The 23028-nt window shown below is 43.7% G+C and overlaps 1 protein-coding gene across 10 annotated transcripts in view; it reads left to right on the top strand.

Annotated features, from left to right (window-relative positions):
• The window catches only part of DNAJC18 (DnaJ heat shock protein family (Hsp40) member C18), a 36212-nt gene continuing 13184 nt past the window's right edge, over positions 1-23028 (top strand). For 6 of the 10 annotated variants that reach the window (XR_004248824.2, XR_009214260.1, XM_058441267.1 and 3 more), the window contains exons 1-8: positions 28-157; positions 699-781; positions 4927-5013; positions 6833-7019; positions 15763-15908; positions 18106-18291; positions 19359-19468; positions 21625-21734. Coding sequence is in view for 8 of the 10 variants with exons in the window: in XM_058441267.1 (XP_058297250.1) it covers positions 4974-5013; positions 6833-7019; positions 15763-15908; positions 18106-18291; positions 19359-19468; positions 21625-21734 (779 nt within the window). In the remaining 2 variants the exon portion in view is untranslated. Of the gene's footprint in view, positions 158-698; positions 786-4926; positions 5014-6832; positions 7020-15762; positions 15909-18105; positions 18292-19358; positions 19469-21624; positions 21735-23028 lie in introns of all 10 variants that reach the window. The other 4 variants (XM_058441265.1, XM_058441266.1, XM_058441264.1 and 1 more) reach the window with 4 other exon arrangements.

Genomic DNA, 23028 nt, shown 5'->3' with positions numbered 1-23028 from the left:
CATGGGCATTCAGTACAGCTGCTCATCATACTGGACTAATCAGGTCAAGGACATGGGGCTTCACTCTAGGTAACTCAGCTGACGTCTTCATTATAAAACCACACATTTTCCTCTGACTCTGGGCAATGACCTGCATATATAAGCTGTTAGTCATAAGGTATTTATATGTGGGGGAAGAGAGAGAGAACTGGTATTAATAATCTTTGAGATTGAAAGGCTTTTACCCTGACACTGACACTGCAGTACCACATGAGCCATGTGGATTTTTCTGTTGCTAAGTAACTCTGTCCTTTGGGAAGGGGTTGAGGATGAATTAAATGCTGAATTCTGCTCTGGAGCAAACTCTAGTAGAGAGGTTTCTCCTGGAGGAGCCTACTATTTATGCAAATCCAAGACCCCACCTCTGACAGGAAATCTGAGTGCAGCCTTCTGCAGCCCTTGCAGCTTCCCTGAAACCCTATCTCTTCCTTCATGTCTAGACAACAGGATGATGATCGTTTACAAGATGACTTCCTCCCTTTTCTCACACAGGACTATGTGGTCCTTAAACAGGAACAGGTGGTGGGGATTGGGGGCTTGCTGCAGAATGTCCTTCTCTCATTTCTTCCCCCATCCTATGGGAGGGCAACCAATAAACCAGCTCAGACACACAGGCCCAGTGGGACAGGAGGGTCATTTACTCAGCTTCTTTCTTCTAGGGCTGGATGGGGCAGCATCTCAATCATATAGGGCACAGGACAAACCTCAGTATCACCAGCAAGAATCCATTACAGTTCAACATGTAAGTAAGTGGAGGCGCCTGTAATCCCAACACTTGGGAAGTCCCCGGGGGCAGGATCGCTTGAACCCAGGAGTTCCAGACCAGCCTGGGTAACATAGTGAGATCCCATATCTTAAAAAAAAAGCCGGGCATAGTGGGCATAGTGGCATGTGCCTGTGGTCCAGCTACTCAGGAGGCTGAGGTGGGAGGATCGCTTGAGCCCAAGAGATCAAGGCTGCAGTGAGTTATGATAGCGCCACTGCACTCCAGCCCATGTAACAGAATAAGACCCTGTCTCAAAAAAATAAAGTGGAGAAAACTGAGAGAAATCTGAGGCTGGCCCTAAGGTAAAATGGTTTAGCAGATGAAGGATCATTGCAGACCCCCTGGACCTAGTTCTGGCACACAATTTCCCCGAGCCCAGCTAGTACTACTCTATTAAATTTGAATGTGCTGGAAAACACTGTGTGATTCTGTCCACCAGTCTTTTCCTGGGTTTGTGGATGTCCTCCTTTCTCTCTTCGTTGAACTTCTTTCCACATCTACCTCCTTCTCTTTGAGAACTGCCTTGGAGACCCCAATTTCTCTTCCCTTATCTCCTTCCGAGTTACCCTCTCACTTTTCCTGCGGGTCCTTTTCGACTGGCATCTCCATCCTGTATTCTTTGGGCCCACAGCTTCCTCTTTTACAAAACACAAAATTGAACTTTACAGTGAGGATTATTTTTGCTAACTAGTTGATGAGTTTAAGCAAAAACTGGCACAGAAGTATTCTCAACGTTGAGCTTTAGAGTTCTGCGTTAGTCCAAGTGATGTGATCACAAAAAAAAATTCATCCAGAAGTGTTAGTTGAGGTGTAAACAAACTGAAGAATACATGTGGATACTTGGCAATATTTGAGAAGGTCATAATGTTAAACCATTTTTGTTACTGTTCTAGAAGTAAATGAAAAGAAGTCTGGAAAAGAAGGGGATGTAAGGTTTCAGAGGATGAGGAGAGAGGATGCTTAGCTACCAGACAGCAGCTAAGATTTGGGAAGAGGCCCCAGCTTCCCAAATCTTGTCCAATACTCTTGAGCCTAGGCTCTGCTCCTAGATAGTCTTATAATTCATAGTTGCTCCTCTCAATCCAGTTAACCCCTACAGTGCTCTAACAGCCCACTCTCAGCCAAACACCTCTGACTTCATGGTATTCTAACATCTCCAGGTAGTACCTCCAGACCTTTTCCCTGTGCCCCTGGACTCCAAGGTCCATCCCACCCTCAGCTGTCCATCTTCTAGGGTAGGCAGTCTAGCCTCCCCAAACCAGAAGAACTTCCTTTTATATTCAACCACCTGATGGATGTCCCTGATCAGGTCCCTCAGCTGCACAGCACAAGTGGGACCTTCAGGATCCAGCCTTCTGTGAGCACACTGCTCCCTGGATTAGTTAGCTGGTCATAGGTCCAGTGTCCCAGAGCTGAGCTTTTGACTCATCTCATGGTTCTGGGACCTCCTTTGCCTCTCAAGTTTAAGGACATTCATAATTCATTGGATTTAGGATGACCCAAAACATTCTCATACCAGTTCACTTTTGCCATCTTCTTCTCTTTCTGAAAGGGAGAAAATCACCAGTTTTAGTGGCTGAATTCAGGGGTTAGGGTGCATGGACAAGCAGCTTCCCAGCCCTTTTTGGCAGTGTTTTGCTTCTTGTCTTATTTGCAGGTAATGATTGCCAAATAGACAGAAATGGGGTCCAGTTAGTTATATCCAGGACCTTATGATATACCCCATATACACCCCTTTGCTCCTAATTTACAATGTCAAACCATAAAAAATGGTTTCTCTTCCTCTGAGCCAGTCTACAACAGTGGCCAGCATTTATTAAACACATGCTACATGCCAGATGAGGTGCTAAAAGCTTTACAAGCATTATCTTATTATATCCTATGGCAATCCTATGCAGATTTTTTAACCACTATGCTAAATTCCTCCTCCTAAATTAAGTGAAAATGATCAAATTTCTAGACAACTGTTACTTTCTCAGTGCTTATGGAGGTGGGGGTGAGGAAAGAACACTGACTTTAAGTGCTCCAGGAGAAATTGATATTACAAATGACACAAGCCTTTAGTGGTCAACTAGTTTAGTAGTTTTCAAACAGTGAGTTTTCTTTCCTTTAGTAGACCACAAAATACAAAACAGAAAAAAGCAGAACTTCTTTGATTGAAGAAGGGTGAGGTGCTAGTGCCTTCCCTGCTATGCCTTCCTCCCCACTCCCACTCCTCAACAGAAGATTCCAGAGACATCTGCACATTAAGCCTTAAGGATTCCTCAATTTAAAAACTACTAATTGAGGCCGGGTGCGGTGGCTCATGCCTGTAATCCCACCACTTTGGGAGGCCGAGGCGGGTGGATCATGAGGTCAGGAGATCGAGGCCATCTTGGCCAACATGGTGAAACCCCGTCTCTACCAAAAATACAAAAATTAGCTGGGCATGGTGGCGTGTGCCTGTAGTCCCAGCTACTCGGGAGGCTGAGGCAGGAGAATCGCTTGAACCGGAGAGTCAGAGGTTGCAGTGAGCCGAGATTACGCCACTACACTCCAGCCTGGCGACAGAGACTCCGTCTCAAAAAACAAACAAACAAAACTACTAATTGAATCCAACCTTCTCATTTTATAGGTGGGGAGACTGAGGCCAAAGAAGAAGGAAAAAAGAGATGTTCAGGATCACGCAATGATTTGTGGCAAAACCCCAGCTATTAATATAACACCTACACAACTTCTAGGCCAGTGCTTTTTCCACTTGAAAGGCCTTGTTCTCTGAGTTTTGTTTTTTGTTTTTTATCTGAGACAGAGTCTCGCTCTGTCGCCCAGGCTGGAGTGCAGTGACACGATCTTGGCTCACTACAACCTCCACCTCCCGGGTTCAAGCGATTCTCCTGCCTCAGCCTCCCGAGTAGCTGGGACTACAGACACACGCCACCATGCCCAGCTAATTTTTGTATTTTTGGTAGAGACGGGGTTTCACCATGTTGGTCAGAATGGTCTCTATCTCCTGACCTCGCGATCCGCCTGCCTCGGCCTCCCAAAGTGTTGGGATTACAGGCATAAGCCACCGTGCCTGGGCATTCTCTGAGTTCTTTAATGGGCATGATGTTAATGATGTAGGCAAGGGCTGGAACTGCACGCCCTTTGGTGCTTTTACCCTTCCAAGTTTATGTCCAGGAATATACATCTCTCCCCAACTGCCTAAGTAGGTGCTAGTTGATATCATGCTTGATTTGGTCTTCTTGGGTAAGACCTCAGTGAATTCTGGGTAATTTTTTGTTTGGGGATGAACTGTAGCCATCCACCTATGAAGAAAGTGTTGCTTTTATTCTTTGCTAGGTTCCATCCATACCTGGATGAGGAACAGCAAGAATATTTATTTCTTCATTTCCTTTTTACTAATCTCAATGTCTGGTCCTTCAGAAAAGAAACGAATGGGCTAAAGAGACAACTGGACTGGAAGAGAGGAGAAAAGTGTCAGAGGGGTGTTGGAGTAGGATGGGTTGGAGGAAGGACAGGAACAGCAAAGATGCAGGCTCTTAATGCCGGCCCCAATACCTTTCCATGTCTTCTTTCTCCACCCCGACACCCTCTGATGTCCAGTGCCTGAGGAGCTGGGGCAGTTAGGGGCATACTGAGATTGCCCTCCAACCCCATAAATCTACATCACTTTTCTATTTTCTTGACTCAAGCTTCCAAAGGCTGGGTTCGGCATCCCCAAAACCCATCTCTGAATCTCCAGGGCCTACCGCTGACTGCACAGAACAGGCATTAGCGTATGCTTCAAAAAGACATCCCTGAGGAGTATAATAGTCATACTGTCACCCTCTGGCCTATAGTTTGCGAAGCCCTTTCCAGGCAGGACTTCAGTCGCCCCTCCTTGGATGTCCCTAGGGTTAGGCAGGGCCGAAGCCACTATCCCAACTCTACAAATGAAGAAAAGCCAAGAACCGTGCTGCAGGCAGCTAGCAGCAGCACTCTTCCACAGGTCTCCTGACGGAGGTCGAGCACTTCTCTGCATCTCCCACGGCCTCTGGCGCAGAGCCTGCCGGGAGTTGTAGTCCAGTGCCCCGGGAGCTCATATAGACTGGACTACAATGACCAGCGTGCCCCGCGCTCCGCGCCCCCTTCTCTTTCAGCCTCGGGCGCGGGGGAGGCTCGGCGGACCTGCTGATTGGGAACCGATATGGCGGCGACTCTGGGCAGCGGGGAGCGCTGGACGGAAGGTACTAGGTCCCCGCCTGAAGGAGGGATAGGGCGGCGTTCGGGAGAGATCAGGGATGAGGATCCTGAAGACGCACAAGGGCTGAGATCCTGGGTCTGAGGTGATGGATAGAGGCCTGTGAAAAGATGCTGAGCCTGAGTAGGGTTGCTGATGGAGTAGGGAAGCTGGGGACCGACCGCGAGCCCAGAGTCACCGGTGACGACTTGTTGCCTCCGGCCCCCCAGCCCCGCCCAGGGCCCGCAGCTCTCAGGCCCCGCCCGTGCCAGGGTGACTGGAGGGCCCGTGGGGTGCTGCGGTCTCTCCGCAGCTTGCTAACCTGGCCCTTATCTTTCGCCTAACTGGGCCACCTGACCTTCAGTCCCTGTTTGATCATGTCGTTCCAGCCGGCATCAGGACCAGCCTTTTCCACCCTGGAGTCAGGCAAAAAGTATTGATCCAATACCTATTGTGTGCCCCGCATAATGTTGATTCTGCAGTGGGGATTTGACTGACACGGGTCCCTTAGCTCACAAAACTCGCAGCCCACTGAGAGAGTTTGACGACTGAACAGCTAATTACAAAACGGGCTAATAATACAAAACGCCTGGGATACACAGCAAGGTCAGGGAATTGGAGAGCACACTGACAAGGCACCTAACGCAGACTGGCTGTCAAGGGAGGTTTCTTGCAGAAAGTGTTACAAATGGTGACAAGAAGGATGCGTCGGAGTTAGCCAGGCCGACTTAGAGGAAGAGTGTCCAGGAGCAGTGGGTGGAGGTAGCTGAGGGATGTTAAGCGGAAGAAAGATGTTGTGAAAGCCTTTCCCAGGTCCTCCAGAGAAGACATGAGTGCTCTGCCCCTTTTGACTGTATTGCTTATGACCCTCTTTACATTCTGTAGGTGTTGTTATTGAATCTTCTCCCTTTAAACCAGGGGTATCCAATCTCTTGGCTTCCCTGAGCCACATTGGAAGAAGAATTGTCTTGGGCCACACATAAAATACACTAACTGACGACTAAATAACTGATGACAGCTAATGAGCTTTAAAAAATTGCAAAAAAAACTCATAACTTTTTTTTTTTTTTTGAGAGAGAGTCTCACTCTATCGCCCAGGCTGGAGTGCAGTGGCGCGATCTCGGCTCACTGCAAGCTCCGCCTCCCGGGTTCATGCCATTCTCCTGCCTCAGCCTCCCCAGTAGCTGGGACTACAGGCGCCCGCCACCACGCCCGGCTAATTTGTTGTATTTTTAGTAGAGACGGGGTTTCACCATGTTAGCCAGGATGGTCTCGATCTGACCTTGTGATCCGCCCGCCTTGGCCTCCCAAAGTGCTGGGATTACAGGCGTGAGCCACGGCGCCTGGCCCTCATGATGTTCTAAGAAAGTTTACGAATTTGTGTTGAGCTCAAAGCCGTGCTGGGCCACATGCCACCTGTGGGCTGCGGGTTGGACAAGCTTGCATTAAACTAACCTCTTCGTGGTCAGGAGTAGGTCTTACCCATCTGCCCCCTTGATCTTCTAGCCAAGTTCCTTGGTATATATTAGTTCTATAATTGTTAGTGTAAAAGAATTGAACTCCTCTCTACTTTAAATTTTAGGGATGGGAGGCACTGCAACAAAAAATACTATTTTATGAGCAGTGTCTCTTCTGACCATGGACCACAGAGAAACATGTTTATTCAGCTTTGTATGAATGCTTAAAAGTCAGCATGACATCCCTAGCCCTGGCCATCACGCTTACCTTCTCATGCTTACGAGCAGCCTCCCAGAGAGCTAAGGCAGGTTGCAAAGTTGATTTTCAGGGTCAAATGGAGACCTAATGGAGGGGCTGTTGCTTTGCAGCTTACATTGATGCAGTTAGAAGAAACAAATACCCAGAAGACACACCTCCTGAGAGTCATGACCCCTGTGGCTGCTGTAACTGCATGAAGGCACAAAAGGAAAAGAAGTCTGAGAATGAGTGGACTCAGACCCGGCAGGGTGAGGGGAACTCCACGTATAGTGAGGAACAGCTGCTTGGGGTACAAAGGTGAGCATGTGGTGAGATTAAATGAGTGATTTTATGGAAAGTGCTTAGAAGAGTGCCTGGATGTGCTATGTAAGTATTGACTGATGATGATGATGATGATCATGATGATGATAATTGAAGCATACTAGCTTCTTGACCTCAGAAGGAAGACTGAGTAGAAGTGGAATATTAAGGTATAACATGAACTGACTACCCTGCTTCTACTTTAAGAGAGGCAGCAGAAACCGACTAGACACAACACACATTTACAGGACATTCTTTCAATAACAACAGAATCATTTTCTTCTTAAGGATACATAGAATATTCTCCAGGATAGACCATATCTTAGGTCATAAAACAAGCCTCAGTAAATTTAAAAAGATTGAAATCATACGTTGTATGTTCTCTGAAATCAAAAACAAAGGGAAATTTGAGAAATTCACAAATATGTGGAAATTAAACTACAAGCTCCTAATAAGCAAGCAGGTCACAGAATAAGTCACTAGGAAAGCTAGAAAATGCTTTGAGATGAGTGAAAATGAAAACACGACATACTAAAACGTATAGGATGCAGCCAAAACAGTGCTTAGAAGGAAATTTATAGCTCTAAATGCTTATTTTTTTAAAAAAAGACTCCAAATCAGTAACCTAATCTACCTTAAGGAACTAGACAGCCTGAACAATACAGTGAAACCCCCTCTCTTCCAAAAAAAAAATGTATATACAAAAATTAGCTTGGTGTGGTAGTGCGAGACTGTAGTCCCAGCTACTTGGGAGGCTGAGGCAGGAGGATTGCTTGAACCCAGTAGGTCGAAGCTACAGTGAGTCGTAATCGCACCACTGCACTCCTGCCTGGACAGCAGAGCAAGACCCTGTCTCTCAAAAAAAAAAAAAAAAAAAAAAAGAGGGATATCCCTACCAATCTAAATGCTATGAACAATTGTATGCCAACAAATTAGATAACCTAGATAAAATCAACAAATGCCTAGAAAGACACAAATTACTGAAACTGACTCAAGAAAAATGGAGGCCAGGCATGGTGGGTCACATCTGTAATCCCAGTGCTTTGGGGGTGCTGAGGCAGGAGGATTGCTGGAGACCAGGAGTTTGAGACCAGCCTGGGCAACATAGCAATACCTTACCTCTAAAAAAAGAAAAAAAAATACTTGGGCATGGTGGCACATGCCTGTGGTCCCAGCTACTTTGGAGACTGAAGCAGGAGGATCACTTGAGCCTAGGAATCTGAGGTTACAGTAAGCTATGATAGTGCCACTGCATTGCAGCTTGGGTGACAGAGACCTTATTTCCAAAAAAAAAAAAAAAAAAGGGAAACCCAAGTAGACCTACAACAAATAAGGTGATTTAATTAACAATCAAAAAAATTCTAGCCGGACATGGTGACTCATGCCTGTAATCCCATTACTTTGGGAGGCTGAGGTGGGAGGATCACTTGAGCCCAGGAGTTCAAGACCAGCCTGGCCAACATGGCGAAACTTCATTAGTACAATAAAAAACAAACAAAAAGACCCCACAAAAATTAGCCGAGCATGGTGGTGCACACCTGCAGTTCCAGCTGCTCAGAAGGCTGAGTGGGAGGATTGATGGAGCCTGGAAGGGCGAGGCTGCAGTGAGCACCATTGCACTCTAGTCTGGGTGACAGAGGGAGACCCTGTCTAAAAAAAAAAAAAAAACAAAAAAACAAAAAAACTTCCAATGAAGAAAAGTCCAGGCCCAGCTGGCTTCATTCTTTGAGACCAGTATTACTCTGTAACCAAAACCAGACAAAAATATCATGAGAAGTCGAAACTATCAACCAATATCCCTCATGGATTAGATTTTTAAATCTTCAATAAAATACTAGTAAAACAAATACAGTAATGTAAAAAGTATTATACATTTTGACCAAGTGGGATTTATCCCAGTATTGCAGGATTGTTTAACACACAAAAGTCAATCAATGTAACATACCATGTTAATAGAATAAAGGACAAAAATCACATGATCATTTCAATAGGTACAGAAAAAGCATTTAACAAAATCCAACACTCTTTTTTTTTTTTTTTTTTTTTTGAGATGGATTCTTGCTCTGTCACCCAGGCTGGAGTGCAATGCCATGATCTCAGCTCACTGCAACCCCTGCCTCCCAGGTTCAGGTGATTCTCTGGCCTCAGCCTCCTGAGTAGCTGGGACTACAGACGCGCACCACCATGCCCAGCTAATTTTTGTATTTTTAGTAGAGACGGGGTTTCACCATGTTGGCCAGGATGGTCTCATGACCTTGTGATCTGCCCACCTCGGCCTCCCAAAGTGCTGGGATTACAGGTGTGAGCCACTGCGCCCAGCACCAACACTCTTTCATAATAAAAACACTTAACTAGGAATAGAAGGGAACTTCCTCAACCTGATAAAGTCCATCTACAGAAACCCACAGTTAACATCATACTTAAAGGTGAACAACTAGGTGTTTTCCCACCAAGATCAGGAACAAGACAAGTATGTCTGTTCATTCTTGCCACTCTGTTCAACATTGTACTAGAGGGTCAAGCCAGGGCATTTAAGCAAGAAAAAGAAATAAAAGCCATCCAGATTGGAAAGAAGAGTAAAACTACATCCACAGATGACATGATCTTATAAATGGAAAATCCTAGTGAATACACACACACACACACACACACACACACACACAAATACTGTTAGAACTAATAAACAAGTTGGACAAAGTTACAGGATATAGGATCAATATACAAAAATTATCCTTTTTCTATATGCTAGCAATGAACAATCAAAAAATGAAATTAAGAAAATACAGTTGAGGCTGGGTGTGGTGGCTCATGTCTGTAATCCCAAAACTTTGGGAGGCTGAGATAGGAGGATCTCTTGAAGCTAGGAGTTGAAGACGAGCCTGAGCGACATAGTGAGGCCCTGTCTTTACTAAAAATAAAAATTTAGCCAGGTGTGGTGGCATACACGCAAAATCCCAGCTACTCAGAAGGCTGAGGCAGGTGGATCCCTTGAGCCTAGGAGTTCGAGGCTGAGGTGAGCTATGATCACCCTACTGCAATCCAGCCTGGGTGACAAAGCAAGACCCTGTCTCTAAAATAAATAAATAGTTTTAAAAAAGAGATACAGTTGGCCTTTGAACAACACAGGTTTGAGTGGCATCAGTTTGAACCGTGGATTTTTATATGTAAATTTTAAAAGATAAATACATTGGAAAAATTTTTTAGATTTGCAACAGTTTGAAAAAGTGGCTCACACTTGTAATCCCAGCACTTCAGGAGGCCAAGGCAGGAAGATTACTTGGGCTTAGAAGTTCGAGACCAGCCTGGGCAACATGGCAAAACCCCATCTCTACTGAAAATACAAAATTAGTCAGGCATGGTGGTGCACACCTGTAATCCCAGCTACTTGGGAGGCTGAGGCAGGAGAATTGTTTGAACCCAGAAGGCAGAAGTTGCAGTGAGCTGTGATTGTGCCATTGCACTCCAGCCTGGGCAACAAGAGCGAAACTCTGTCTTAAATAATAACAGTCATCATCATCATCTCACAAACCATGGAGCATGGGCATATCAAAAAAATTAAGAAAATTATATGAATGCATAAAATATATCTAGATTCTAGTCTATTTTATCATTTACTATCATAAAATATACACAAATCTATTATAAAAAGTGAAAATCTATCAAAACATATGCTCACAAACACTTAAGAGATTTTACATGGTGCCATTTGCATTTGAGAAAAATGTAAACATACAGGTGCAGTATTAATCACAACTGCATAAAATTAACAGTAGTACTGTACTACTGTAATAATTTTGTAGTTAGCTCCTGTTGTTATTTTGCTGAGCCTCAAGTATTGGGAGTATCTGCTTAAAATGCCACATGATGCTAATCATCTCTTTGTGAGCAGTTTGTCTCTTGAGTAAATTATGTATAGCAGTAAAAAGTGATCTCTTGCAGTTCTCCAGTTTGTTTTTGTTTTTTTTTTTTTGAGATGGAGTTTTGCTCTTGTCGCCCAAGCTGGAGTGCAGTGGCATGATCTTGGCTCACTGCAACCTCCACCTCCCAGGTTCAAGCGATTGTCCTGCCTCAGCCTCCCAAGTAGCTGAGATTACAGGCGCCCACCATCACGCCCAGCTAATTTTTGTATTTTTAGTAGAGACGGGGTTTCACCATGTTGGCCAGGCTGGTCTTGAACTCCTGGCCTTGTGATCCACCTGCACTCAATGCCAGCAGGTACGAAAACATTGCACTTTTTGCAAAATACCTTTTAATCTCATATTGAAAATGAAGCTTTTATATGGCTGCAGGACTGCTATAAGAAAGGCATACAGTCCATGATGTGATTATTACTTATCGCATGCCTGCGCTCAAGGCTTCCACTCACCTCAGTCTCTCAAAGTGCTGGGATTACAGGTGTGAACCCTGCGGCCAGCCCTACCTCATCAGCTTTTTAGTGCAGACAAAAGTGCCCTATTCTGGAAAAGAAATGTCACAAAGGACATTGTATTAGTAAGGACGAGAAGTGAGCACCAGGATATAAGGCAGGAAGGGATAGGCTAACTCTGCTATTTTGTGCACATGCAGTTCAGTTTATGATGGGGGCTGCCATTATATATAAAGCTGCTAACCCCTGAGCCTTGAATGGAAAAGATGAACACCAGCTGCCAGCCTTCTGGTTGTACAGCAAGAAGGCCTGGGCAATGAGAGCCCTTTTTCTGGATTGGCTCCATTGATATTTTCTTCCTGAAGTCAGGAAGTACTTTGCCATTAAGGGACTGCCTTTAAAAAGTTCTTTTGGATTAACTCGGGGTTATGGTGCATGCCCGTAGTCTCAGCTACTTGGTAGGCTGAGGCAGGAGAATCACTTGAGCCCAGGAGTTGGAGGCTGCAGTGAGCTATGATTGTGCCACTGCACTCCAGCCTGGATGGCAGGGACCCTACCCTGTCTCTAAAGAAAATAATAAAATTCTGTGGCCAGGCGCAGTGGCTCACGCCTGTAATCCCAGCACTTTGGGAGGCCGAGGCAGGTGGATCACAAGGTCAGGAGTTCGAGACCATCCTGGCCAACATGGTGAAACCCCGTCTCTAATAAAAATACAAAAATTAGCCGGGTGTGGTGGCAGGCACCTATAATCCCAGCTACTCAGGAGTCTGAGGCAGGAGAATTGCTTGAACCCGGGAGGAGGAGGTTGCAATGAGTCGAAACCATGCCATCACACTCCAGCCTAGGTGACAAGAGTGAAACTCTATCTCAAAAAAAAAAAAAAAGAAAAAGAAAAGAATGTGAAAAGTCAACCCACAGAATGGGAGAAAACATTTAAAAACTGTGTGTCTGATAAGGGACTTTATCTGGAACAAAGTTCTCTTAAAACTCAACAATAAGAAGACAAATAACCCAATTGGAAAAATGGGCAAAGGGTCTGAATAGGCATTCCTCCTATATATTCCTCCATATATGTATAAAGAAGATATACATATGGTTAGTAAGCATATGTAAACTTGTTCAACATCATTAGTCATTAGGGAAATGCAAATCAAAACCACAATGAGATATACCCACTGGAATGGCTATAGTCAAAAAGGTAGATAATAAGTGTTTATAAAGAAGCAGATAAATTGGAGCCTTTGTACATTGCTGGTAGGAATGCAGCCAGTTTGGAAAACAGTATGTCAATTCCTCTTAAGGTTCAGAAGAAAATTAAGATTATTGACCTAGCAATCTACTCCTAGTATATTCCAAGAGAAATATAAATATACTTCCACAAAAAAACTTGTACATGAATGTCCATAGCAATATTATTCATAACGACCCCAAAGGGGAAACAACTTAATGTCCATTAACTGATAATGGACAAGCAACATGGGGTATATCCATACGATGAAATATTATTTTGTAACAAAAAGGGATGAACAGATTCATGCTACAACATGGATGAACCTTGAAAAAATTACAGTAAGTGAAAGAAGCCAGACACAAAAAGCTACATGTTATATAACTCCTTTTATATAAAATATTCAGAATAAGCAAATCTATAGAGGGGAAAGTAGATTAGTGGGTCCCAGGGGCTGGGGGAGAAGTGGGAGTGACTACTAATGAGTATAGAGTTTCTTTCTGGGGTGATAAAAATGTCCTGAAATGAGATAGTGGTGATAGATGCACACCTCTACAAATGTATTTAAAAACTAATGAATTGTACATTTTAAAAGGGTGAACTTTATGGTACGTGGATTATTTCTCAATAAAGCATTATTAAACAAATAGTAAATTTAGGAGAGGGAGTCCTGAGTGTCTGCTATGGAAGCAGAGATTGGAAACTGGGCTGGAGATTCAAAGACTCCCCATAGGCAGCTCATGTGGAAGGGACCTGCTGACAGCCCAGACCCTGCATTAGAGTCCAACCTATGTTACTGACTTACGATGAATTTCCCAAAAAAGCTCTGAATCTCTGCCTGCCTTACTGAATTATATAATAGCAAAAGACTGAAGAACTTCTCAATACAAATTAGTAGGTGATGTATATATTATACATTGATACAATGCAATAATATTTAGATTTTAAAAAGAATGAGGTAGGCCAGGCGTGGTGGCTCATGCCTGTAATCCCAGAACTTTAGGAGGCCAAGGCAGGTGGATCACTTGAGGTCAAGAGTTCGAGACCAGCCTGGCCAATATAGTGAAACCCTGTCTCTACTAAAAATACAAAAAACTAGCTGGGTATGGTGATGCAAGCCTGTAGTCACAGCTACTCGGGAGGCTGAGGCGGGAGAATCACTGGAACCCAGAAGGAGAGGTTGCAGTGAGCCGAGATCACGCCACTGCACTCCAGCTTGGGCTCTGTCTCAAAAAAAAAAAAAAAAATGAGGTAGATATATAATACTAGGTAATATTTATTTAGCATTAAATGCTCTCAAGCACTTTGATGAAGACTTTATTTAATCATAATATCAACTCTGTGAAATATAATTATTAGCCCATTTCACAAGATAGCACCAAACTATAGAGGTTAAGTACACAGCAAAATCAAAGCTAAACCAAGGCATTTTGACTCCAGAGCTCATCTGTAATCCAGCAGTTCTCAAAGGGTGGTTGGGGAACCCCAAGACCCTTTTAGTGGATAGGTCTGCAAGTTTAAAACTTTAGTCATAACGATACAAACATGTTACTTGTCTTTTTCACTAATTTTCTCATGATTATACAGTGGAGTTTTTGAGAGGCTACATGACATGTAATTACGTCATCACTGTTTAAAAATTTTTTGTTTTCATTTCTGGTATACTAGATGTGGATTGATAGAAGTCACATAAATGAAAGCTCTTTTGAGGTCTTCAGTAATTTTTTTTCTCTTCCTGTACCATGCATATCAGTAATTTTTAAGAGTATAAAATGTTGCTGAGATCAAAATTCAGAACTGCCACTCTAATCTAAACTACTGTCTAGTCTAAACTATTATTCTATACTTCTCATCTCTATATGTTAAGGATTGATCTCCAAGATAAATTGTTTTTTGTTTGTTTTTTAGAGACAGGATCATGCTCTGTTGCCCAGGCTAGAGTGTAGTGGAACAATCATAGCTCACTGCAGCCTCAAACTCCTGGGCTTAAGTGATCCACCTGCCTTGGCCTCCTGAGTAGTTGGAATTCCTGATGCAAGGCACCATGCTTGGCTAACTTTTTAAAGTTTTTCATAGAGATAGGGTCTTACTATCCTGCCCAGGCTGGTCTCAAGCTCTTGGCCTCAAGCAGTCCTCCTGCCTCAGCCTCCCAAAGCACTGGGATTACAAGTGTGAGCCACCGCACCCAGCCCAAAAAATAATTTTTTTTTAAAGCAAGATGTAGAAAACCGATTACAATATGTTTCCATTTAGGCAAGAAAAAAAATGGAGAGGACTACACCTGTACTCTCTGTACATAGGATCCACAGAAAACTTCTAATGATGGTTGTCCCTGTAGTGGGATACTGGGGGACAGGGAATGATGAAGCAGGAGAATTTTTACTGTATAAACTTCAGTTCAGTTGGCTCTTTTTCTTCTATCATGTGTATGTTAACTTTTTAAAAACACAGTTTAGCCAGGCACGGTGGCTCACACCTGTAATCCCAGCACTTTGGGAGGCCAAGGTGGGCAGATCACAAGGTCAGGAGTTTGAGACCAGCCTAACCAATATGGTGAAACCCCATCTCTACTAAAAATACCAAAATTAGCCAGGCCTGGTGGTGCATCCCTGTAATCTCAGCTACTCGGGAGGCTGAGGCAGGAGAATTGCTTGAACCTGGGAGGCAGAGGTTGCAGTGAGCTGAGATTGCGCCATTGCACTCCAGCCTAGGCAACAAGAGCAAGACTCCGTCTCAAAAACAAAACAAAACAAAAAACACAGTTTAAAAAGATAGCCATAGGAAAAAGAGAGAAAAAATTATAAACAAACAGGGTGATTAACTGTTTCTTCCGGCTTTGCTGTCCTGTAGTTCATCTCTTAGGATCTTAGCCTGAACCTTGGTGTAAGGATTAGCATACTTGTTCTACTCACTTGCAGGGATATAGGAAGAATAAATACTAGATGTAAAAGTACTTTGAAAGGCATTAAGTTCTGGGTGGGAGAAGGACATTGTTAATGAATTTGAATGTTTCATTAACGTGTGCACTAATTTTCTTATAGGTTTGTTTTGGGTCCCACAGATGGAGGTAGGATCAATGGATTATCTTGCAGTGAGTTGTACAGAAGGGGCCTTTGTAGACATATATGCTTGTGATTTTTTTTTAGGATCAAGAAATGCAGAAATTACTATGAAATTCTGGGAGTTTCTCGAGATGCCAGTGACGAAGAGCTTAAGAAAGCTTACAGAAAACTCGCCCTGAAATTTCACCCTGATAAGAACTGTGCTCCTGGAGCAACAGATGCTTTCAAAGGTCTGATCCTGAACCAATGCTCAATGGTGCCCTTGTCATGGTTGGTCATAATAAGTTGCTTTTAGCCTTCCCCATAGTTGTTTTATAAGGCCATAAGGAGGGTTTTTTCCCCCTGCCACACCTCTTAAATAGTGATTATCAGCATAGCTCCCACTTGATTTTACCCAGGCTGGAATGCAGTGGCAACATCTCAGCTCACTGCAACCTTCACCTCCCGGGCTCAAGTGATCCTCCCACCTCAGCCTCCTGAGTAGCTGGGACTACAGGTGGGCACCACCATGCCCGGCTAATTTTTGTATCTTCTGTGGAGATGGGGTTTTGCCATATTGCTCTGGCTGATCTCAAACTCCTGAGCTCAAGTAATCTGCCCGCCTAGGCCTTCCAAAGTGCTGAAATGACAGGTGTGAGCCACTGTGCCCGTCCTCCATGGTATTTTAAGAAATATATTCTTCAGGCTGAGCACAGTGGCTCATACCTGTAATCCTAGCACTTTGGGAGGCTGAGGTGGGAGGATTGCTTGAGCCAGAGGTCAAGGCTGCAGTGAGCTGTGATTGCACCACTGCAATCTAAATCATTGTTTCAGGCAAAGATCATCAGTGAATGCTAAAACCATTGAGTGCTAGGTAGTTGTCACCTATGGGGTATTCTTGCCAAAATATTTGACCTGAATCTAATAATAAGGAAACAATCAATATGAAACATTCTACAAGAATACTGATCTGTTCTTCCAAGAAATTTAACATAATGAAAAACAAAAAAGATGGGGACAGTTTTAGATTAAAAGAAACTAAATGCTATACTTGATCTTGCATGGATGCATTGGATGATAATGGACTGATGTTAATTTTCTCAGCTGTGATAATGGTGTTGTGATCACATAGGAGAATGTGTTTCTTCTTGGGCGATATATGTTGAGGTATTTAGGGGCAAGGTAACATAATATCTGTGGCCTACTTTCAAATGGCTCAGCAAAATAACTGTATACTTATTACAATACATACGTACATATGTATACATAGAGTTGTGGGTAACAGAGTGGCAAGGCAAACATTTAACAATTCCCCAGGTAAAAGAATCGTGAAGAAATACTCTTTCTGTATTTCTAACAGTGTTGACTGAATTACAGGTAGGGAGTGGGGGATGCCTTAAAAGATTTTTTTTTTGAGGTTTCTATTGATTGGTGCTACTGATTGTATATTTAAATGAAATTGGGCAAGGTTTGCACATTTGTACATAGAAAGGAGACATGTTGGTAAACATATGTAACTATTCAGGCTTTGAACCCTCCTTGAGACATTGGAGATACATTTCTTAATTTCAGAAAATAACTGTCTAAAGTAAACTGAAATAAGACTATGATGAAGACTTTGTTTTTAGTCAAGCACGAAGGTTTCTATTAAGAGTGTTTCAGAAGAAAATTCAGGAAATTTTTCAGACTACAAGTTAGAATATCACTACTGATGTGTGAACTGTTTCCAACATAAACTATTGCACTCAAGTGAAATAAGAACACTTTTTTGGCCAGATGCAGGGCTCACACCTATAATCCCAAACTTTTGGAGGCCAAGGTGGGAGGATCACTTGAGGCCAGGAATCTGAGACTAGTCTGGGCAATGTAGCAAGACCCCATCTCCAAAAAAATTTTTTTTGAAGTAAAGAGCACCCTTTGTGTGTGTGTGTGTGTGTGTGTGTGTTTGTGTGTGACGAAGTCTCACTCTGTTGCCCAGCCTGGAGTGCAGTGGCATGATCTCAGCTCACTGCAAACTCCCAAAGTGCTGGGATTACAGGCATGAGCCATTGCGCCCAGCCAGAACACATTTTTTATGATTGAGAGTGCTGACCAGTTGGAGAACATTTCCCCAACATGCCTGGGACTTGTGGTGACTGGGAACCCAAACTGAGGGGGGCTTCCTAACTTCTAGGACAGCTGGGATGACTCCAAGACTGTTGATTGGGAGTTAACTCACTTCAGCAGTAGTTCTTAATTCCTGTGATTCCAATGTTGTTGTTTCTGGCGATCAGGGAAAACCTGAAGGGCAAGCACTGTGGAGAACTTTCTAGGCCCAAGCACCTCTTCTTGGGCCCCTGCGAAGGTATCCAGCTCGAGTCACCTCTAGGCTCTTTGTCACTGCTGCTGCGATCACTCTCAGCCATAGCAAAGACTGTGTCCTCATGTGCTGCTTCTTGTTGGTTGCAGCAATAGGAAATGCATTTGCAGTCCTGAGCAATCCTGATAAGAGACTTCGCTATGATGAATATGGAGATGAACAGGTGACTTTCACTGCCCCTCGAGCCAGACCTTATAATTATTACAGGGATTTTGAAGCTGACATCACTCCAGAAGAGCTGTTCAACGTCTTCTTTGGAGGACATTTTCCTACAGGTTAGTCTCCCCAAATTATCATTCTTAAACATATTTCTCTATTTATGGCTCTTAGCAAGCTCCTGTTTGAAAATCTGAATAGAGGTACAATGGTATGATGGAAACAGCAAGGATCTGGAATCAGTTGAGCAGGAGTTTGAGGCACGTCTCCAGCCTCCAGCTGTGCATAATTTTGACCAAATCATTTAGTCTCTCTGACCCTGTTTCCTCTCCTGAAAAATGCAGCTGTTAATAATACCTACTTCACAGGGTCACTGTAAGGATTAGATATTTTTAAGTGCCTTATAAATAAGTAACAAAATGCCTATTATTATTATTATAAAATGGCACTTACAAAGATAGAAGATAGGAAAGTACCCCCTAGCAAGTTGGAAGTTGGTATAATTCAGTGCCCAGGAAGTAAATTGAATTTTATGAGTTGCTATTAAAAGATACCAGTGACACAATATGGTATTGGGCACGAAAGCAGACGTGAACATGCCAGATAGGATTCATGGCCCAAATGCTCTCTCTCTTCTAGCCTTTCGGGGTTCTCTCTCACTAGTTGCAAAGGACTATTTGAATGAAGTCAGGAGAGGTCAGCACGCTTTAGCTCCAGCTGGTTCACTTGGCTTGCCTATTGTCTTATTTTTCTACTGGGTAAAATAGGCCAATACTCTATCCTTAACAAACCTAGCTGGGAACAAGGACCTTGAAAAAGGCAAGGAAGGGTCAGGCGCGGTGGGTCATGCCTGTAATCCCAGCACTTTGGGAGGCCAAGGTAGGTGGATCACTTGAGTTCAGGAGTTCGAGACCAGCCTGGCCAACATGGTGAAATCCCATCTCTACTAAAAATACAAAAGTTAGCCGGGCGTGGTGGCGGGTGCCTGTAATCCCAGCTACTGAGGAGGCTGAGGCAGGAGAATCGCTTGAACCCAGGAAGCAGAGGTTGCAGTGAGCTGAGATCATGCCATTGCACTCCAGCCTGGGTAACAGAGCGAAACTCCGTCTCCAAAAAAAAAGAAAAAGGCGGGGAAGGAGTGTTTGCCATATCCCATACCAAGTATTTCTTTTTCTTTCTTTTCCAGGAAATATTCATATGTTTTCAAATGTGACAGATGACACTCACTATTACCGTCGACGGCACCGACATGAGAGGACACAGACTCAGAAGGAGGAGGAAGAAGAGAAACCTCAGGTACCTAGGGAGGGAGGAGCGCTGCTGCCCATAAACAGTTGTACTTGGCCAACCTTGATGGTACATGGTCAAGTTTTAGAAGTTGAACTTGAGTTATGTTGCTTTAGGAAAGCAAAAGCAATGGTGAGAAGAGCTGGAAAATTGGCCTAAATAGGCAGAATGCTATCCCCTCCCTCTGCCCATTCTTGGGTGGCTCTCCCAGGATCTCAGCAATCCTGTGGGGCTGACTTCATCAAGGCTTTTTTTTTTTTTTTTCCTTTGAGAGAGGGTCTCACTGTCACTCAGGCTGGAGTACAATAGTACAAACGCAGCTCACTACAGCCTCGAACTCCAGGGCTCAACCAATTCTCCCACCTCAGCCTCTCATGTTGCTGGAACTATAGGTGCGTGCCACCATTCCCAGCTCATTTTTTGTAGAGATTAGTTCTCACCATGTTTCCCAAGCTGGTCACAAACTCCTGGGCTCAAGTGATCCTCCTGCCTTGGCCTCCCAAACTGCTAGGATTACAGGCATGAGCCACCGCTCTGGCTCCAAAATTTTCTTGGCTGCAGAAAATAGGAATCCTCTTCAAAATATTTAGAACTAAAGGGGGTTTAAGGTAAGGGAACAAAAGAGTCTCATGAAGCTCAAGGACAAGAAGCACAGCTGGGCCTCATGACAGACAGGAACAAGGAACTGGGATACTGTCAGGCTCCCAAGCAGCTGTGCTCTGCAGGACTCTTTGGGCCCAGATTGTCTCCAGTTTTCCTGCCACTCTTTGCCTCTGTTTTGTTTTCACCAAGCAGCTTTGCTTGTTCTACTTCCCCTTGCAAATAGCTAATCTGCAGTGCCTGAGAGTGTGTGTTCTTCCTTAAAGTGATGACCCAGAAGTGAAGGGTGATGAGTCTCAATCCCAAATTCCTAGGAGAGAAAACGTGATTATCTCTGCCAGAGTTAGATGTCCCCTGAGTCCAATCAGCTGTGGCCAAGCATAATGCTAACCTGGCTCCTAGAGCCCCACTCCTGTAAGAGGCACAGTCTGGGCAGGTTTACCTAGAGATGTTTGCTTCATTGGTCTTATTAATGGGGCTGCAGGGAGATTACTGGGTGTCAATCCAGGTTGTTGTTGGACCTCCTTCAGCCTGCTCAGCAGAGAGAGTAAAGGTTATTTGGTATAGATTGAGTATCCCTTATCTGAAGTAAATTGGACCAGTAGTATTTCAGATTTCAGATTTTTTTTTTTTTTTGGATTTTGCAAATTTGCATTATACCATTATACACTTGACAATTCCTAATCTGAAAATCTGAGGCTGGGTGCTGTGGCTCACACCTGTAATCCTAACACTTTGGGAGACTGAGGCAGGAGAATTGCTTGAGCCTAGGAGTTTGAGACTAGCCTGGGCAACATGGCAAGACCTTGTCTCTACAAAAATTTAAAAATTAGCTGGACACGGTGGTGTGCACCTGTGGTCCCAGCTTCTCAGGAGGCTGAGGTGACAGAATCATCAGAACCCAGGAGGTCAAGGCTGCAGTGAGCCATGTTTGTGTCACTGTACTCTAGCCTGGGTGACAGAGCAAGACCATGTCTCAAAAAAAAAAAAAAAAAATTGAAATCCAAAATGCTCCAATGAGCATTTCCTTTAAGTGTCATCCTGGTACTCAAAAAGTTCTAGATTTTGGAGCATTTTCGATTTTGAATTTTCTGATTAGGATTGCCCAACCTGTACTTCTCAGCTGAAAGTACAGCCTTCCCAGAAAAGCCTGGGGCTTTGTGGATCCTCCTATGTGGTGCATTGATAATTTGTTATTTTCTTTGGGGCAACGATCTTATTTTCAATAAGCTTTATATTGATAAAGAGCACTTACAGGCCAGGCGCAGTGGCTCACACCTGTAATCCCAGCACTTTGGGAGGCCGAGGTGGGCAGATCACGAGGTCAGGAGATCAAGACCATCCTGGCTGCGGTGAAACCCCATCTCTACTAAAAATACAAAAACTTAGCCGGGCTTGGTGGCGGGTGTCTGTAGTCCCAGCTACTTGGGAGGCTGAGGCAGGAGAATGGCGTGAACCCGTGAGGCGGAGCTTGCAGTGAGCCGAGATCGCACCACTGCACTCCAGCCTGGGCGACAGAAAAAAAAAAAAGGACACTTACAGCAAGTTTTTTTTTTCTTTTTCAGACTACGTATTCTGCATTTATTCAGCTACTTCCAGTTCTTGTGATTGTGATTATATCTGTCATTACTCAGCTGCTGGCTACTAATCCCCCATATAGTCTGTTCTATAAATCGTAAGTCTGATATTTCTAAATCTTTCTCAGTAACAGTTTGGGGGTGAAAGACTTGAAGGTTTTGCTGATACATTACTAACATTTCATTTCACCTTTTGCTGTAGAAAACACCGATTTGATGTTTAAAGGAACAGCTGGGTAGTCATGGTGCTGAGACTCAAAAATACTGAGGCAGTCTCCTGTGTGCCTCGGGAAATAGATTGTCTTGTTGTATAGTGACATCATCTGGTCAGCTGCAGAACAGCAGTAACTGGTTTTTGAAGGATCAGTAGAATTTAAGGTTTAAATGAACTCATTATCACACCATGGTAGAGTTAGAAAGACTCTGTTAAGCTGTTGATAGGATTGCTGGACCCTGTGGGTCTCAGAGCATAGTATTAATAATGGGGATCAAGTGATTATTTTCCATTTTTTTGTTTTTGTTGAAAATAGAGAAATTCCTTGTAATGCTTTTTGCATATAGATTATAAACTCTGATAGGATTTTAAAAATTTTCTTCAATTAATTCTTTCAGTTGATTCAGTTCCTAAAGTTTGGTCCCCAGACCAGCCATCATCAGCATCAACAGGCAACATGTTAGAAAGGCAGATTCTAGGATCCCTCCGTATCCATTGAATTAGAGGCTCTGGGGGTAGGACCAGAAGCCTGAGTTTTAACAAACCCTCCAGATGATTCTGGTCCCCACTGAAGTTTGAGAATCACTAGATTATCTTTTTTGTTAATAATGAATAATAAATTATTATTCATTATTATAATTTAGTGGGAAAAAACCTTTTAAAAGTAGAATTTATTAGACAATATATAACAGGAAGAGTCTTTGTCAGCAATCACTGTAGACTGAAGACCATCATTCCAGGTCACTCCAGGTCAGTATTTCCTTTTTTGTTTGTTTTTGTTTTTTGAGACAGAGTCTCACTCTGTCGCCTGGGCTGGAGTGCAGTGGTGCAATCTGGGCTCACTCCAACCTCCACTTCCCTGATTCAAGCAATTCGTGTGCCTCAGCCTCCTGAGTAGCTGGGGATTATAGGCGGCACGCACCACCACACCTGGCTAATTTTTATATTTTAGTAGAGACAGGGTTTCACTATGTTGGCCAAGCTGGTCTCAAACTCCTAACCTCAGGTGATCCGTCCACCTCGGCCTCCCAAAGTGCTGGGATTACAGGCATGAGCCATCGTGCCCGGCTAGTATTTTCCTTTTATAGAGAGCGAAGCTGAGGCTGAAAGAGAGGTTTTTTTGTTGTTGTTTTTGTTTTCGAAGCAGTCTTGCTCTGTCACCCAGGCTCCCAGGCTGA

Source organism: Hylobates moloch, unplaced genomic scaffold (assembly GCF_009828535.3).
Source record: "Hylobates moloch isolate HMO894 unplaced genomic scaffold, HMol_V3 SCAFFOLD_6, whole genome shotgun sequence".
Taxonomy (NCBI): domain Eukaryota; kingdom Metazoa; phylum Chordata; class Mammalia; order Primates; family Hylobatidae; genus Hylobates; species Hylobates moloch.
This window is presented reverse-complemented; position numbering and strand designations above follow the sequence as displayed.